Source organism: Anabrus simplex, chromosome 3 (assembly GCF_040414725.1).
Source record: "Anabrus simplex isolate iqAnaSimp1 chromosome 3, ASM4041472v1, whole genome shotgun sequence".
NCBI lineage: Eukaryota > Metazoa > Arthropoda > Insecta > Orthoptera > Tettigoniidae > Anabrus > Anabrus simplex.
The window spans coordinates 379,708,128-379,727,017 of NC_090267.1; the positions used below are offsets into that span (position 1 = coordinate 379,708,128).

The window sequence follows — 18,890 nt, forward strand, 5'->3', positions numbered from 1 at the left end:
AAAGTGTCAGTAAATCTACCGACACGAGGGTGACGTATTTGAACACCTTCAATTACCACTCGACTGAGCCGGGATCGAACCTGCCAAGTTGGGGTCGGAAGATCAGCGCCTCAAACATCTGAGCCACTGAGCTCGGCCTTCGGTCCAGAGGGTCCCGGGTTCAATTCCCGGTCGGGACGGGGATTTTAATCACGTGTAATTAATTCTTCTGGCAAGGGGAATGGTTGGTCGTATTTGTTCCAACACACTCCTCTTCATGTTCAGACAACACACATAGTAGCAACCACCACAGACACACACAATAGTGATTACATTCTTTTACATAAGGTTAGCGTCAGGAAGGGCATCCGGAAGTAAAACAGGGCTAAATCCACATGTGCTACACAGCTCGCACCCGCGACTCCACAGGTGTGGGAAAAACAGTCGTAGTAGTAGTAGGAGGAGAGGAGAATAATAGTAATAATAATAAGAAGAAGAAGAAGATCGCTACTGCATGCTCCCTACATTAGTTTTGCTGCACCTTGTTTCAGTTTCACTTACTGTCCTGTCATTCTGGGAGAATACACTTCCTGAATAATTGAAATGACCTACTTGTTCCACTTTTATATTCCCAACCTGACATTCACTCCTCTTAGGTTTCTTCTCTACTGACATCACTTTAGGCTTGGAAATGCTCATATTCATATATTTTCAATTCATGTGATTTTCATTTCACGTCATACGTTTAGTCGAAGAGAAAAATTAAGAATTCCCATCTGCTTTCCTCACTGTGCCAAAGGAAGCTTTTTCAACGTAGTTTTGCCAAGCCCACCGAAGTGCATATAAGGCTACTAAACAGTTATGAAAATTTCACGTTCTTATCAATATGAATAACGCGCGGCCTACAGAGAGGTCTGGCGCAGGTCTTTCGAGTTGACGCTCCTGGACGACCTGTGCGTGTGTGGAGATGGGGCCCTATCTAGGATGAAAGCTATGTTGAAGACGGCAGAGGAATTAACTACTGAAGGTTAACATCCCCTATCCGGCCGGAAATCGAACCGAAGACCACTTGGACTAAAGTCCAGCGTGCTAACCCGTTTGCCACTGAGCCGGAATGGGTATCAGTCATGATATATTATTGATTTAGGCCCATATTCACTAATTTTAGCTGTTATCTTAGAGTTCCAAAACTCGGATAATGTCATCATCTCGGATAAAGCTCACTTCTGTATTCACCACGGCATTTATTATCTTGGTTTACAAAAACTAAGTTTTCGTTTAAATCTAAATTTGAACCTTAAATTTTTCATACTGACACACGGAAAACAAATGACTACGTGCTGCTGCTACTATCAAAATGTAAACAAGTGTTCGATTCCATTCGGGGTTTGCAAATAATTTGTCATAAATTATGTCATCTATGAGCAGAAACGAAGAAGCCTAATATGACTTCCAAAAAGAGTGAATTTGGTGGCAGAAAGCATTAACATCATAGCGAATAAGAAAACACATTATAGCCTACACATTGTATATTTCACTATATGTTGGGAATTCCAGGTTATGTTCGATCATGCATAACACTAACAGTGTGGAAGCTTTACATAACCTGAAATGTATTTCAAAATCAATTTCGTCGTAGACGTCAAAGCATGCAGCGCGTTCTTTTTATCCACCTAGGACGTTTTATTGCATAATATTGCTCTGATTTCCTTTTCAATTAAATATTCCAGTCAACTACGAGTTGCCATCTTGAAAAACGATTATCCTATGTTTCCTGTTTTACCGGCCAACCTTTCTCCAGTAAGAGTTTAAACCAAGATAATGCTCGTTATCCGAGATAATGTTGTTGGTGAATGCAAATGTAACTGTTATCTCGATTTTCTTAGCTGTGAACCAAGATAAAAGCTTTTACTCGTGTGTGTGTCCCAGTGACTATTCGGAGACACTGATTTGCCGGCTTTTTTCCCCACAGGACTTTTCTTACGTAGTGGCAAATCACCTGACGTGAGGATCACCGCACCACCGTATTGAGCTGTGATCGAAACAGCTAACTTAACTCAGAAAGCCTGTCTGAGCCACTGAGGTCGATCCATCTTCATACCATTCATCCCAGGACTGACTCGTTGGCTGAATGGTCAGCGTACTGGCCTTCGGTTCAGAGGGTCCCGGGTTCGATTCCCGACCGGGTCGGGGATTTTAACCTTAATTGGTTCATTCCAATGGCTAGGGGGCTGCGTCTGTGTGGCGTATTCAACATTAGAAATCATCCTAGGTAGGGCCCTCATCTTCACAGACATGCAGGTCGCCTAATAGGCCGTCTACTAGCAAAAGACCTGCACCAGGCCTCTCCGGAGGTCATACGACATTATTATTATCCCAGGACTGGTTAACAGCTAGCGTCGTTCATATCTCTGCCAAAGGGATGAGACTGAGGCATATTAATAAAAAGAAACAAATTTATTCTCTAAACGCAGTATTTGACCAGAGATGGTTCTGGGTTAGTAATAATAATACGCTGGGATTTTGCCGGAGCACTGAGCTAATGCGCAATCATCCCCACCACCGTGTAACAATGTCGATTGCTCAACCCATGAGACAGCGTGGATGGGAGGTGCACAAGGAGGTTCACTGCATCTCTACCGATTACTCTAATCGGAGGCCTGACATCATAGCCATCAAGAGAAAGGACAGTAAAGCAATGGTCTTATCCCAGCATTCGCTTTGAAAGAAACTCAAATAAGGCTCGGGATGTGGACGAAGAAAAAGCAAGCTAGTTATGTTCCGTGCTTGCCTTACCTGTCAGCAAAGTATAAATTACCTATCGACCGGTGGATTGTATGAGGCCTGCCGTACGGAGCAAGACGCGCCCTCCCTAGTTGGAAGTTCCATTCAGCGAAATAGAAAAAGAACAGTAATACGGATACTGAGGGACTCTCTACAAATCATTCATTTCCATGTATACCTAAGAACGTGATTGACATTCCTCCCTCATTAGCCCTTGGAAAACGAAAGTAACAGCGTTAAGAACTAAATTTCCACTTTTTTATGTTTTTGAACTCTATTGAAATTGTAACCTGACTGTATTCCGGATCTGAATGGTCACCTTCATTGGAGGATGGACGATTTATTCATTTAATAAATCTTTCTATTATAATAATAATTCCTAGAATTCTTGATAGACTTGAAGGCGACGCAAAACAACGTATTTCCGAGACTCTGTTGTCCCTTCCCGGAAGATGCGAACTTCGCAGATGGACTTTCTGGCAGTAGCACCACAATCGTGCCCACGACCGTACGAACTGTGTCCAAGGCGTGACCTTCCTTCCCAAGAAGGGTTCAAGAATGTCATGCCCAAGCCTTTCGAGTGGGAGCGGTTAAGACTGCATCACTGTCGCGAAATTTATGGGCGAGCCACTCTGTTACATACGCCTTTGTTTGATCAATACTTCGAAATGCAGGGAACAGCCAGGCCACAACATTATGTTACCGTACTTCAAATATTGTCGTTTCGTGTTTTTAACATGAAATACAGATTAGTGATTCATCCGGGAGTTTGTGTCGGACAACCAGCTTTAAATTCCTCCAACTTAATATAATTTCAGTTAGGGATGTAATTATTTATGATATACCCAACAGATTAATTTTTTTTTTTTTTTTTTTTTTTTTGCTAGTTGCTTTACGTCGCACCGACACAGATAGGTCTTATGGCGACGATGGGAGAGGAAAGGGCTAGGACTGGGAAGGAAGCGGCCGTGGCCTTAATTAAGGTACAGCCCCAGCATTTGCCTGGTGTGAAAATGGGAAACCACGGAAAACCATTTTCAGGGCTGCTGACACTGGGGTTCGAACCTACTATCTCCCGAATGCTGGATAATTAATAATAATTTCATTTCTCACTTTGGAGGATAAAAATGTAGGCTTCGAAACCTGAAACCTAAACTACTTTTAAGTAACGGTTGCTCAAGCACCGAACACAACTCTACATGTTTTTGGTTACCATTTGCTTTACGTCACACCGACACAGATACGCCTTATGGCGACGATAGGACAGAAAAGAGATAGGAGCCAGAAGTAATCGGCTGTGGCCTTAATTAAGGTGTAGCCCCAGCATTTGCCCAGTGTGAAAATGGGAAACCACGGAAAACCATCTTCAGGGCTGCCGACGGTGGGGTTCGAATCCACTACCTCCCGAGTACTGAATACTGGCCGCACTTAGCAACTGCAGCTATCGAGCTCGGCAATCTACAATGTATATATTACTATAGTGATCATGACATAAACTGTGGATTCAGGGGATAAAACAAAGACTTATCAACCCCATTATGAAATGTGTGAGTGAATGATCAATTATGTACTAGAATAAGTCTCACAGTTAGTGCTTTTCGGACTTATCATTATTATTGTTATTATTATCATTATTATTTGTTATTGTTGTATTATTTGATTTTGTAGTATTTTAATCGAATTACGAAACTGATTCTTTTAATTTGCTTTACGTCGCACCGGCACAGATGGGATAGAGGAAGGGCTAGGTGCAGAAGGTACAGCCGCAGCATTTTCCTGGTGTGAACATAGGAAACCACGAACATTATGAAGCTATTTATCTATCTATACTAGACCTATGAATAACCTCAACTTAAAATAGTCTGTGTAAATAAATTAAGAAAATGTCTCCTAGTTAGAAGAATTTTAACATGTTACTAAGTTGCGAAAATATTCTCAAAGTTAAGCAGATTGTTTTATACGTGACAGTATGCTTATTCACTCAAAAAAAAAAAACTGTGCATGTGAGCATGATAATCTACTTATGCGAATCTCAATTTTTGTGATAAAAGAGGGAACAATTGAAAACTTCTTTTAACAAATTCAAAACGTATCGATCTACAGTTTTGTATTATTATTATTATTATTATTATTATTATTATTATTATTATTATTATTATTATTATTATTATTATTAATCTACGGGATAAATCGAAATCATATCCATGTTCTCTTTTGATTTTATAGTCAATTGTAAATCAAGTCCAATCTTTATCGTTTATTATCATTTATTATCATTGTTACTGGAGATTAGATTTTCTATTTTCATACATTTTTTGCTAAAACCTTAAGAATACCTCTAACAGTAAAAAATATTCAGTTATATACGATCCCCCCTTTTAAATTATACATTTACTTAAAACAATCACCACCACAACCACCATAACTTTTAAATATATTTAAAAACATGTTATGGAGTTTAGCCTATATTTCCGCAGCGAAAACATATTTCTAAACATTATTATTGGGGCGTAGTAGCCGAGTGGTATAGCCGCTGGCTATTTATCAAGACGACTGCGGTTTGAATCCCAGCCAATGCATGTGAGATTTTGTAAATGAAGAGTTATTTTCCTGTGGTTCGGATGCCATGTCCTGTAGCTATGATCACAATATCAGGACTCACGTAAACATTGCTTTAGCTAAGCATTAGTGACCAAGAATATTCTTTGCTTTGAGAAAGAAGCATCTTCAGATTCAGGAAAACATCCAAGCAGGGTAGTGACAAGGAAAGTGCTGCGAGGTAACATGGTGTCCGTTGTTTGAAAGTTTCAGTTTTCAGCACACATTTTGGGTTATGCTGGAGTAAAAATTTGTTGGCGGTTAAAGGGCATTATATTTTCCTCTTCCATTTTTCCATCCCATGGTAGGATCGTGGGTGCGATCTATGACACACATATGTACTTGGCCCTGTTTTACGGCCGGATGCCCTTACTGAAACCAACCCTGTGTGGAGGGATGTATTCATTACAGGGAGTTTCTGTGATTGTTATGTATATGTGAAAATATATGTATTGAGACAAGCACGAACACCCAGTTCCCAAGCCAGGGTAATACAATCCCCGGCCCAGCTGGGAATCGAACTGAAGAACGTTCCACCAAGGAGCCGGACCTAAAGGCCTTCCGTAATTATTATTATTACAGTTGGAGACAAAGAATAGTGTGTAGTCCAACTTATTGGCTGAATGGCACCGAGTTTGATCACGTAGCAGTGAGTGTGCATTCGGGAGGTGGTGGGTTCGAATCCCTGTCTAGCAGCTCTGAAGATGCTTCTCCGTGGTTTTTCACTTTCACACGAGACAAATGCTGGGGCTGTGTCCGACTCCTTGGATGAATGGTTGGCGTTGAGGCCTTCGATTCATACGATCACGGGTTCGATTCCTGGTCGGCTGGGAGGTTTTAATCGCGTCCGTCTGATTAATTCTTCTTGTCATATTGTCATATTCAGACAACACACCACGCTACTAATCACCACAGAATCATGCAGCATTGATTACAACCTTCCACATAGGGTTGGCGTTAGGAAGGCCATCCGTCCATAAAATAGAGGTAAATCCACATGTGCGACACAGTCCGCACCCGTGACCCCACAGGTTTGAGAAAAGTCGTAGAAGAAGAAGACGAAGAAGACAAATAACAGGGCTGTACCTTAATAAAGGCCACAGTCGTCTCCTTCCCACTTCTAGACCCTTCCTAGCTCATTGTCGCCATAAGACCTATATCTGTGTCGGTGCGACGTAAAACGAATAGTAAAACTAAACTGACGGAATGATCAGCGTAGCAGTCTTCGGTTCAGAAGGTATCGGATTCGATTCCCACCCGGGTCTGTGATTGCAACTTTGTCTAATTTCTCTATCCCGTGGACTGAGTGTTGTGTTCCTCTTAATACAAATCTTTATTTACATACGGCACATCACACTGCAAACTACCACAGACACACGCAATAGTGAATAAATCCCCCCTACGAATGGTTGGCGTCAGGAAAGGCATCCGGCCGTAAAACTGAGCTAAATCTATACAAAGTGCCCCATGAAATTGGGAAAATGCCTGGCAGAAGAAGATTAGTCTATAAACATCACTTTGTAAACCTATTTAGAGACCCAGGTGGAAATGTTACAGGAAGACTTGAGCTTTACTCAGACCAGTACAAGGGATAAATAAAAGCAATTCGAAGTTGTGTCTTTCATGAATGATTCTTTACGAAATAATTACCCGCTTCCATGGTTTCCACGACAGTACAAGTTAGTACGTGCACGGGTAATTGGGAGGCAAGAAGCTGCAGCTAGTGAGCAGGTTTTTGTCTGGCAGATTCCATGCACTTGCTCTAGTCTGGAGAATGCAGCTCTTGGACTCAGTTTTTGTGAGTCGTGCGTTGACTACGAGCCAACAGCAGAAGAGAGTCTGCACTGACCAGGGACAAGACTCACGTGCATGCCATCTTGCTTTGAATTCTGCTTCCGTTTCATCAACGGAGAAAGAAAATCTATTTGATATTTGTTTTAATCCATTCACACGTTTTCACAGCAGACAAATGCTGGGACTGTACCTTAGTAAAGGCCACATCTAGAACCTTCCTAGCCCATCGTCGCCATAAGACTTATCTGTGTCGGTGCGACGTAAAAGGAATTGCAAAAATAAATTGACTGAATGATCAGCGAAGTGGTCTTCGGTTCAGAGGGTATCGCAGCTTCCATACCCGGTGAGCTGGATTTGCTTCTTTATTTATTTATTTATTTATTTATTTATTTATTTATTTATTTATATTTAATTAATTAATTAATTAATTTAGCGTATGGCTTCACTGATACAATAGATACGTACATCATTTTGAGAAACAAACTATTTATTTATGTCGAGGTTGTTTATATAACTAATTGTCTCTGGAAACGCATAAGCAAAATCACTGATGTTATCACTATACTTTCTTTTTGGACACACGGTGATAATATGCTGGATGGTCTGCTTAGAGGCACCACAATCGGAGTTAGGTGTAAAAATTGTTTTCCATTTGTAGTGGGAATCTGCGTATCCTGTTGAGAGTGTGGTAGAATTGGCTCAGGCCAAGTATCTTGTCCTCTGCAATTCTTAAGTTACATGAAGTTGGTTTCCTTCAATTCTATTTCAGTTCTTATTGATGGATTTCGAGACCGTAGACGATTCAGATGTCGCCATGTATTGGTAACTGGGGATCATTAATAAACTTTCTTGAACTCCCTAAGAAGAACGCTTTTACTTCGAATTTCTGGTGGGGAGGTATAGCTGAGGACAGGTAGACAATATGTGGGTGTAGACCTTATTGTGCCGGTCATGAGACGCATCGTGGTGTTGAGCTGCGTATCTATGAGGTTGGTGTGATGGCTGTTCAACCAAACAGGAACACAGTACTTGGCAGCCGGAAAACACAGTCCGAAAGCTGTGTATAGAAGTAAAGTTGACGTTGAACCCCAAGTTGTACCACATAATTTTTGGATTACATTGTTGCGAGGTCTTACCTTGGTTTGTGTGCTACGAAGACGTTGTTTAAAGGAGAGTGTTCTATCTAAGGTGACTCCTAGATATTTAGGAAGAGCCGGAGAATCCCTCGAGCAGGGTTATTTTTGGGGAAGAATGACTGTTTACACCATCTCGCTCTGGCCTTTGCTCTCACGTCGTCAACAGAAAAGGAAAATCTAGGATACTACAGTAATACACCTAAAAAGCAAGTAACCTCCAGAAAACTTGTGAAGCATCATCTCCGTGGTACCGAACAGTTTATTCAGTGCATTGCGGCACGGCCATTTATGACGGCTAGCTCTGTAATCTGGACACAGGTGGCTTCGAATCTCCCCGTGGATCATCCTCAAAATAGATTTCCGTGATTTCCCATTTCAACTTCAGGCAAATGTCCGAATTAACGTTCTCAAGGCCACGGCCACTTCCTTCCCATTCCTAGTCCGTACAATGCACCTACACCCATTGTCAACACCCTCATATAGCTGTACATGTAGTCCATCCTTCGTGGAGAACAAGCAGCTACAGAACTGGTGAGCCTAATATATCCCCGGACACTCCCGGCACTAAAAACCGTACGCTGAGAAAAAATAATAATAATAATAATAATAACCTAGGTTAAAAGATATGTTTAGGGATGATTCCATGGTTAGCTCTAGCTAAAGGATTCCAAAGAAGGCTTTTAACAAGCAAGTATGTTAGTCCATCAGCCAGGAGGCTGGTTGGATCCTCATATAGCAAATTAGAAGAAGTCTAGTGTGTATCATTATACACGCACCGAGAAATATATCAGCAATTCTTCCTGTGTAAACTCATAGACGTCGGAGAATGGTTTTCCGTGGTGTTTCCATTCTCCTGCACTAAGGAAAATTTTGGGACATATCATTTTATAGGCCACGGGAGCCACCCTATCACCCTCTCCGCACCTAAATCACGGCTTCAGTACTCCTTGGCCTGAGAAAGAACATAACCCTCTAGGACGTCCGCCTTACTCCATCAGGGCACAAAATGAAAACGTTTAATAGTAGTAAAATATGTATAGGTTGTGTCTTCGTCCACGTATGTAACGAAAGACAAAGACTACCTTTAGTTTCCTTTTGGCAGCGATGAATAGTGTGGTGTTACTGTCAATACTGTGATAGTTATTGTAGGGCCAAGTCATATAATGTACATTTCGTGCACAATATGGGAATATGAGTAAAGTATTAATATTGCTGCACTCCTTTGTTCCAAGATGTACTTCAGACAATGCAAACGAAGAAAAATGTGACGTTCCATCTGTTTCTTACTGATCCAACCTTACTAGAGAAGTGGAAAATTCCCGTTTCGAGGTAAGACAAAAAACTGGGTTTTTTATGGTTACCAAGACCATTTCCTTGAATCCGATTTTAGTGTTAGCCTCACAAAGAAGAAACTTTTTCGAAATAAAATATCATCCATATATATTGGTTATCCCACTCATAAGCAAATATGTGCCAAACGCAGAAGTTATCCTACCCCAGATTAGATTAATCTAAACCAGAACCAATTCAGTCAATGGCAGCTTCCCCTACGCAGAAAAACCGCAACCTCCTATGACAAAAGTAGCAATTCTGTTATCCACTCCAACTCGAAAAGCATCCCGAAGAGCTAAAAATATGTTTTGCTCTAGCTCGATAGCTGCAGTCGCTTGAGTGCGGCCAGTATCCAGTATTCGGGACATAGTGGGTTCGAACCCCACTATCGGCAGCCTTGAAGATGGTTTTCCGTGGTTTTCTATTTTCACACCAGGTAAATGCCGGGGCTGTACCTTAATTAAGGCCACGGGTGCTTCCTTCCCAATCCTAGCCCTTTCCTGACCCTTCGTCGCCATAAGACCTATCTGTGTTGGTGCGACGTAAGGAACTTGTAAAAATTAGATATAAGAAAGTAATTTATAAGCTTCGACAGAACTGAAAGAATTAAAATTTGTGAAGAAGGTGAAAACAACAAAATACAGAAGAAAGTAGATCAACTAGACCGTACGGAAAGACTGTTTTGTGGCACAGAAAAGCACCTAATGGTTACATTTTAATTAGATGGTCGCTTAAACTTGCACACAGGAATACATTTAAAAATTACCTTGGCTACACTAATGGAGAGACTGGAACATCTTGAAAATTTGAACGATTCTTCAAAATATTATTGACCGACAGGTACGGAATGAGCATTACGTGATTTAAACTGACTTATTTTTAGTAAATTTTTACCTTCTTTATAGCATTTTTATAACTTTATCAGGTAAATATGAACATACTTGTGTTCTTAAGAGCATTGTGTAGGTCAGCCCATAAAGATGACATCTAGCGGCGTAGGCGCTATTTTGAAACTCTCCGCAACCCCATAAGCTGGCCAGCATTTCCAGGCCTTGTATATCACGTAGGCAATGGGACCAGCAGAAACAAAACACTTAATTTAATTTACATTGCTGTGTTCGACGAGTTCTAATATTGTTTAACTAATCTGTGCTTTCGCAAAAAATAACTTAATTTTGATCATTGTATATTTAAAGACAGTCAGTTTTATGATGACTGCAGTGAAATTCATGACTTTCACATGGAAATACCAAGAGTTTCAGTGCCAAAAAGTACCAAATCCACTCCTTTTCCTTGATATTTCTTAAACTTTAAATGTTTTAACATAAATGCTGTGTATAGTAATCTGTGTATTCATTCTGAACATAGTTAAACATAATAAAAGTGAATTCCTCAGTTTGAATGTCTTACTTTTATTAAAGAAACTATTTAAAATACTTTATCTCTGGTCCACCTGCTCCACCTTATCAATTACTGACGAAGGGAATGGATAATGTTTCTGAAACATGTATGATAAAATAAATAATTATCAATCATTAAAAGTGTATTGACAAGGTGGACCCAACATAAACTATTTTAAATAGTTTCTTTAATGGATTTAGACAAGTCAGTACAGGACCAATAAAATACCTATTATGGTTAAGTTTATCAACAGTGCCTTACTTTTGTTTAAAGCGTTCATTCGAATAAAAGAACGACTTCTCACGAAGCAACAAGCAAACTCATACATTTCGGGGTATTTCCTTTTCAGAATATCCAAAAGGTTTATAATGATGTTAGAACCCTTTTTCAGTTCTTTCTCGTGGTAAAATTTGTACTCTTTTTCTATCTGCACTACCGTGGTGTACCATCTCTCTGTAGGCTGTATAAAAATTTTGACATCTAATTTCCACCCCTTGTAGGCTGACCTCTTTTCTCTCCATAATCGCTTTCTATATCGAGCTGCTTTACCATAAAAGCTATATAGCCAGTGAATTCTTCAAGCAGCTCATCACGATCTTTGGTTTCGCGACTGTCCTCGAGCTGTTCCACTAGCTCTTCAAGTGCTTTAACGAACCCGTGCTCATTCTCCGGTAAAGAACAGGATGTTGTGTGCTCAACGCTGGCCTTAGACTGGCACACGATATCCGAGTTTTGATCGACTTCATCAGTAGCATATAACATATTGGCACGTAATGTTTCATAATCTTCCGGAGAACAGTTGGAATTTCTTATCGCCTCGGAAGCATTGAGGCTGAGAAGCAATGATTTCACCCTTGGCGTCACAGCTGTCGGAAGTGGATGGTCATAAAATCTTCCGAACCCTTGAAGCTGAGAAAAATAGCTTTCAATAATGTCTTCATTACTTCTTACTGCCACCATTTATTTAGGTCAGTGGCTTTAGGGAATACATAAAAGTGTATCTTACGTTCCTTCGCGTGCCTGCTATGATCTGTGCAGCCTGCAATGGCGCAACAAACCTTTCTGAAAAGTGTACACTATTACTGCTTTTCACGATTTATCACATACACACGGTTTATTATACACCACAGATATGTTACTATCGTGTATTATTAGCTCCCAGATTCAGCGTGCTAGCGATTCTTATTCGAACTACCTCTACATCATTCAGGGCAGCTTCAACGCGAGGGTCCTGCGTGACCTCACAGCTCTGCTTTGTTACTGCGCATCTCTCCCGTGATCCCCACCTTGTATTATACGTACCTTGGGGTCTGCTCAAAGCTTTACTTCCCCATCCGGCGGAAGAATCGCCATCAACAGCGTCATATGCCTTCACTCCATATGAGTACTGTGGAGAAGTTTAGAATTTAATCCAGGATTTTGGCATGCAATCTAGTGATTAGAAATTGTAGACCAACACATCCCCTACCCTGCCGGTCAACATTCTGATAGTGAAAACTACGACGTCATACCAAATAGACTTCAACGCCTTAACGATCATGTTTACTGATAAACTACAATAACACAAATTCATTACACAGAATTGTCATCATCATCATCTGTTTACCCTCCAGGGTCGGCTTTTCCCTCGGACACAGCGAGGGATCCCACCTCTACCGCCTCAAGGGCAGTGTCCTGGAGCTTCAGACTCTTGGTCGGGGATACAACTGGGGAGAATGACCAGTACCTCGCCCAGGCGGCCTCATCTGCTATGCTGAACAGGGGCCTTGTGGAGGGATGGGAAGATTGGAAGGGATAGGCAAGGAAGAGGGAAGGAAGCGGCCGTGGCCTTACGTTAGGTACCATCCCGGCATTTGCCTGGAGGAGAAGTGGAAAACCACGGAAAACCACTTCCAGGATGGCTGAGGTGGGAATCGAACCCACCTCTACTCAGTTGACCTCCCGAGGCTGAGTGGACCCCGTTCCAGCCCTCGTACCACTTTTCAAATTTTCGTGGCAGAGCCGGGAATCGAACCCGGACCTCCGGGGGTGGCAGCTAATCACGCTAACCACTACACCACAGAGGCGGACCACACAGAATTGTAAATAACTGTATATGAAACAGTACAATAAAGATATGTATTAAGGTTACAAATAAAAGCACCAAATCACGCAGTTAACAAATGCAAAGTATTTTAAGCAGGAATGAGAGAACAATGAATTTGACACAAGTCACAGTGGCTATTGCTGATAGCAATAATTTGCAGTACTGTTGTTCTTTTCTCCCTCTTCGCCTATGCATGATCAAATACTCGTGGTACACCACAAAATACAGCAAATAGCGATCTCTAGTATTCACCTGTAGATAACAAGCCCATATTGTGACCAAGAAATATGTGAATACAAATCTGTTATTTGATAATCATGTCACCATGAGAATTTCAAACACGCTACTGAACCCTCGCATTTCTGTGTGATGATTGGGGAGAATATTATAACAACTAAAGTAAACTTTATTTTCCTATTTTAATTGCAACCATCGCTGTACTTGACTGTCACGGCCGCTCTCGGTATCACCAAATTAATAAGGTAACAACTTTTACGGCTTTTACGCCGAGGTGCCGGAATTTAGTCCCTCAGGAGTTCTTTCACGTGCCAGTAAATCAACCGACACAAGGCTGACGTATTTCAGTACCTTCAAATACCACCGAGCTGAGCCAGGATCGAACCTGCCAAGCTGGGGTCAAAAAACTCGAGCCTTAACCGTCTGAGCCACTCAGCCCAGCTATCATTAAATTGTACTTCTTTAAAGTAACATTTTTTTAAAGCTAAGAGTTTAGTGCACTATCCAATCCTATACATTTGGCAACTTGATCAGCGACTTGATTTAATTACGATCTCTTATCAGACATCAGGGGCTGCCTGGCCGAGGCCGGTAAAGGCGTGCTCGGTTCGCCCGGAAGGACGTGGGTTCGAATCCCCGTCAGGAAGTCGTAAAATTTAAGAAACGAGATTTCCACTTCCGGAGGTGCATATGGCCCTGAGGTTCACTCAGCCTACACCAAAAATGAGTACCGGGTTAATTCCTGGGGGCAAAGGCTCTACCCCATCACGTGCCAAGGTTAACAATGGTGGAAGCCTTTACTTTCCACTCCTCCAAGGGCCTTCATGGCCTGTACGCAGGTGACTTTGCTTTGCTTATCAGACATCCGTAACCGGAGTTCACTTGTTGCTCGGTGCTCTTTTTCTTTAGCAGTTATAAACAGCTATCGCCAGCACGTAAACTTTGAGTCTTACATGATTAATAATCTATTATAGTAAGCCTCAGGACCTGCGTTTTTATGCGGAGGGAATCAAAATCACTGAGTCGTAACTTTCCATTTTGAAAATCTCTCCTGCATTGACCAAAAATTGAAACTCGGCCACTTTGGCTGTCCGGGAGATCATACAACTATGGGGTTATTTTACTCAACTACTGACCACTACCAATGTTATTAACCGATGATCTTGCAGAATCTACCAATGAAGATATTGATTTTCTGTTTTGTTCGATGACGTCTGTCATCGGTATTCCTCCTCGACCGCCTTTTTACCCTCGTAAGGAATCCAGATATTTTCTCGTCCTCATTTGGGTAGTCTATTAGCAAATGTTAGCAAAGTGGAATACATTTTGTATGAAGCCGCCGTAGCCTAGGGGTTGAAATATTAGCCTTCCTTTCAACTATCAGTCTTGTGGGGGATTTAAATCCTGATGTGAGGTCTGGAACGCAATGCTCTCACTCTCGTGAGAAAAACTATTGTGTGATTCATCACTTCAGCTGTAGGTGAACGTCGTAATAGTAGCTAGTACCTGGGGTTTCTTTCTTCCTAGTTTTCGCCCTATTTAATTACAATGACACTAGTTTACCTGCCGGTCTAAGTGGTTCATACAGTATAACGCTGGCTTTCTGAGCTCAAATTGGCGGGTTCAGACTCGGCTCAGTACGGTGGTATTTGAAGATGCTCAATTTCGCCAGCCTCATGACGGTAGATTTATTATTATTATTATTATTATTATTATTATTATTATTATTATTATTATTATTATCTGACACAGGTTACCGAGCAAACCACCCATTTGCCGAGAACACAGGGCTATAGAGACATTATGTTTGTTTGTTTGTTTGGCGGAATATATACCGTATATCAGTAGAATGTGAGAGTAGACATGAAAGCAGTGTTCTTCTCAACTCTGTATAATTAACGGCTAAATGTCTGATGTATGTTCCAGATCACGGAGGCGTACGCTTTTCTACCTCGCGAGGCCGTTACCCGCTTCCTGCTGGGTTGTACGGACTGTCAGCGCCGACCTCACTCGCCCTCACCCTCTGCTTCACCCACCCCCTTCCCCGTGCCCACTCCCGGCCTGGCGTTGCATCCCGCCACCCCACTGCCACCCCGCACACTGCGCGCCAAGACGCCTGATCCGCCCCCGACAGAGCCATTCAGCTTACCGTCCCCAGTAACGCCCCAGAACACTTCTGCTGCCTCCAAAGACTCCAGTTCCCCGCACCACATGTCCCTGAAGGCGTCCGCCAACCACCGCCATCGCCATCACAACAACAACCACCTAAAGAAATTGGTAGAACCGCCCGACATAGACTTCAGCCTGCCCATTACTACCACCTACCTCAAACACATGCGCAGCTTGGGCTACACGGACGAGGACGCGCTCAAGATCGATGTAGAGGTAAGTCGATTTCTATCGATTGTATAAGTATATTACCATCATTACTTTCTCCGTCTTCCGTGATACTTTGTCCTACTCCCTTTCTTCCTCTGGGGGAACTTCACACCATCAATGCTGGAAGAACAATCTTGTTTCAGAGAGAACGTTAAGGGTATTTTTTCGTCTTTCAATAAGACAAGTCTTTCAATAAGACCCTTGTCCCGTTTCTCTGCGTGGTTGGATATTGAGTGGGATGAATCTTCATAGCGAGTTTTTACGATCAGATGCCCTTCCTGACGTCGGTCTCATGAGAGGAGTAAATGAGATGAAATGAATTACGTGGTATATGGTAGTAGGAAGGGAGGCGGTGAAACCCGCTGCCGGCACGTACTTCTGTAGAGTATCCTCAAGGGGTCTGTTCGAGGCTTTTCGTCTCCATCCAACGAATGAATCACTATCAATAGCGTCGTATGCCTTCCCTCCATATGGAAATTGCAGAGAGGTTTGGAATTTAACCCAAGCGTTTGGTACACAATCTAGTGATTATCAATTTCATAGCACCTCCTCTCCTACCCTGCCGGCCAACATTCTGATGGTGAAATTTTTTCAGTAAATGGGAATTTGCGTATCAGTACTTATTTTAAATCTAGTGTCTGCATTTCTTCAAACTACATCCTCTGTTGATCGTTCAGCGAGGCTCTTAAGGCACTAAATGAAATGGCGTATGGCTTTTAGTGCCGGGAGTGTCCGAGGACAAGTTCGGGTCGCCAGATGCAGGTCTTTTGATTTGACTCCTGTAGGCGACCTACGCGTCGTGATGAGGATGAAATGATGATGAAGACGACGCATACACCCAAGCCCCAGTGCCAGCGAAATTACCCAATTAAGGTTAAAATTCCCGACCCTGCCGGGAATCGAACCCGGGACCCCTGTAACCAAAGGCCAGCACGCTAGCCATTTAGCCATGGAGCCGGACTCTTAAGGCAGTTAAAATTATTTGCCCGAAATACGTGCATGAAACAGAAATGAGCTCATTCCTAATAATTAGCCATCTGCAGCAGCAAATAAACAATGATGATCCAATTACACGTCCGGCTCCATGGCTAAATGTTTAGCGTGCTGGCCTTTGGTCCAGGAGTTGCCCGTGTTCGATTTACAGCCGGGTCGTGGAGTTTTTGGTTTATTCCGATGGCTCATGGGCTGCGTGTGTGTACCGTCTTCATAATAATAATTTATCATAGGTAGGGCCCCATCCTCATATACTCGCAGGTCTCCTATATGGCGTCACCTCGAAAAACCTTAAATCAGACCTCTTCGGAGGCCACACGCTATTATTATGACCATTTATACGATATTTCTTCGCTATGCGGGCAAAAGGTCATATCTCACAGTGCTCTTCCTATCCATTATTTTCCTTCACTTGTCACGCCTCATTGTTCATCAGAACAATTTTCGTTGTGTTCATTTTACGTACGCCTACGTGTAGAGGCAAATTTACAGTAAGTATGTTATACTGTAGGAGTGAGTAAATAAGTCACGGAAACATACTTTCCTAGAGTGCGGTACGGTAAGGTTAATTTTCCTTTACACATAAGCGTAGGAAATTTAACACAACGAATATTGTTCTGATGTACTAAATATCCATATGTGGCTCGGGGGCGTGACCAGTCTTAAGGAACTAATGGATAGGAAGAGCATTGGGAGATATGACCTTTTGCCCGAACACCGATGATTTCCTCTTCGGTAATGCAGGCGCATGAAGTGATCGTGATTTGAAGCCCCGATGAAGCAATGAAATAATACCATCTTTCCGATTGAATCACAAAGGAGTCCAAAGCGGTACTAGTAGGCTAATTACTCCAACATTATCTTTTAGCGAAACAGGCGTTGAAAAGTATGCTGAGTTTGAAAGATGGATACATTTGTTAGGAGTCCGGCTCCATGGATAAATGGTTAGCGTGCTGGCCTTTGGTCACGGGAGTCCCGGGTTCGATTCTCGGCAGGGTCGGGAATTTTAACCATCATTGGTTAATCATCATCATTTCATCCTCATCACGATGCGCAGGTCGCCTACGGGAGTCAAATCAAAAGACCTGCACCTGGCGAGCCGAAATTGTCCTCGGACACTCCCGGCACTAAAAACCCTACACTACTTCATTTTTTATTGTTAGGAACGTTGCAGTTTATATGAGGTAATAAGTCGATACATTTAATATTACCACTACATATGCCATTAACTACTTTTCAAAAGGGAATTTTAGAACCGTGTCTAACATTTAGATAATTTGATTTCTTCTCTCTTCGAGCGACCTCTTAGAAAAGGAGTTGCAATAAAATGACTACCGAAAAAGAATTTTAGCAAAGGTAATATTAGTAACATCGAAGTAACGAGTCAGTTGGCCGTAATTAAGGCCACGGCCGCTTCCTTTCCACTCCTAGACCTTTCCTATCCCCTCGTCGCCGTAAGACGTATCTGTGTCGGTGCGACGTACAGTTAAAAAAAAAGTTACATCGAAGTTACTATCTTAGAGTCAGTGCAAAGTAAACTGCCATCGTAGCTTTCATCTCGTACTGCAAATGGTAGTGCAGACAAGCTCTGGTAGGCGATCTCCTGCTATATTCAGTTCTTTTATTATTATTATTATTATTATTATTATTATTATTATTATTATTATTATTATTATTATTATTATTAATATTAATATTATTATTATTAAATAATAATGTTATTGGCTTTACGTCCCACTAACTACTCTTTTACGGTTTTTGGGGACGCCGACGTGCCGGAATTTAGTCGCGCAGGAGGGTATTTTTTCGTGCCAATAAATCTTCCGACACGAGTCTGGCGTATTTGAGCACCTTCAAATACCACCGGACTGAGCCAGGATAGATCCTGCCAAGTTGGGGTCAGAAGGCCAACGCCTCAACCTTCTGAGTCAGTCAGCCCGGCGAATTATTATTATTCCTTTGCTCCACATCGAAGTTTTGGTGATTTTAATTATTTTAAATTTTTTATTAACATCTGTTTTTGACTTCGTAATTTCTTTTTCTCGGCAGTCATTTTATTGCAGCTCGAAGAACTCGCTCGAATATAGTAAAATTATCGGAATGTTATAAATGATTCTGAAAGAAAATATTTTATTAGAAGGAATTATATTAATGTATTTTTGCTGGGAATG

At 41.8% G+C, this 18,890-nt stretch overlaps 1 protein-coding gene across 1 annotated transcript in view; it reads left to right on the top strand.

Moving 5' to 3' along the window:
* The window catches only part of LOC136866397 (nucleolar protein 4), an 819,316-nt gene that overhangs the window by 360,966 nt on the left and 439,460 nt on the right, over nucleotides 1–18,890 (top strand). Inside the window, exon 3 of the mRNA XM_067143319.2 lies at nucleotides 15,274–15,732. Within this exon, the coding sequence (XP_066999420.2) occupies nucleotides 15,274–15,732 (459 nt within the window). The remainder of the gene's footprint in view (nucleotides 1–15,273; nucleotides 15,733–18,890) is intronic.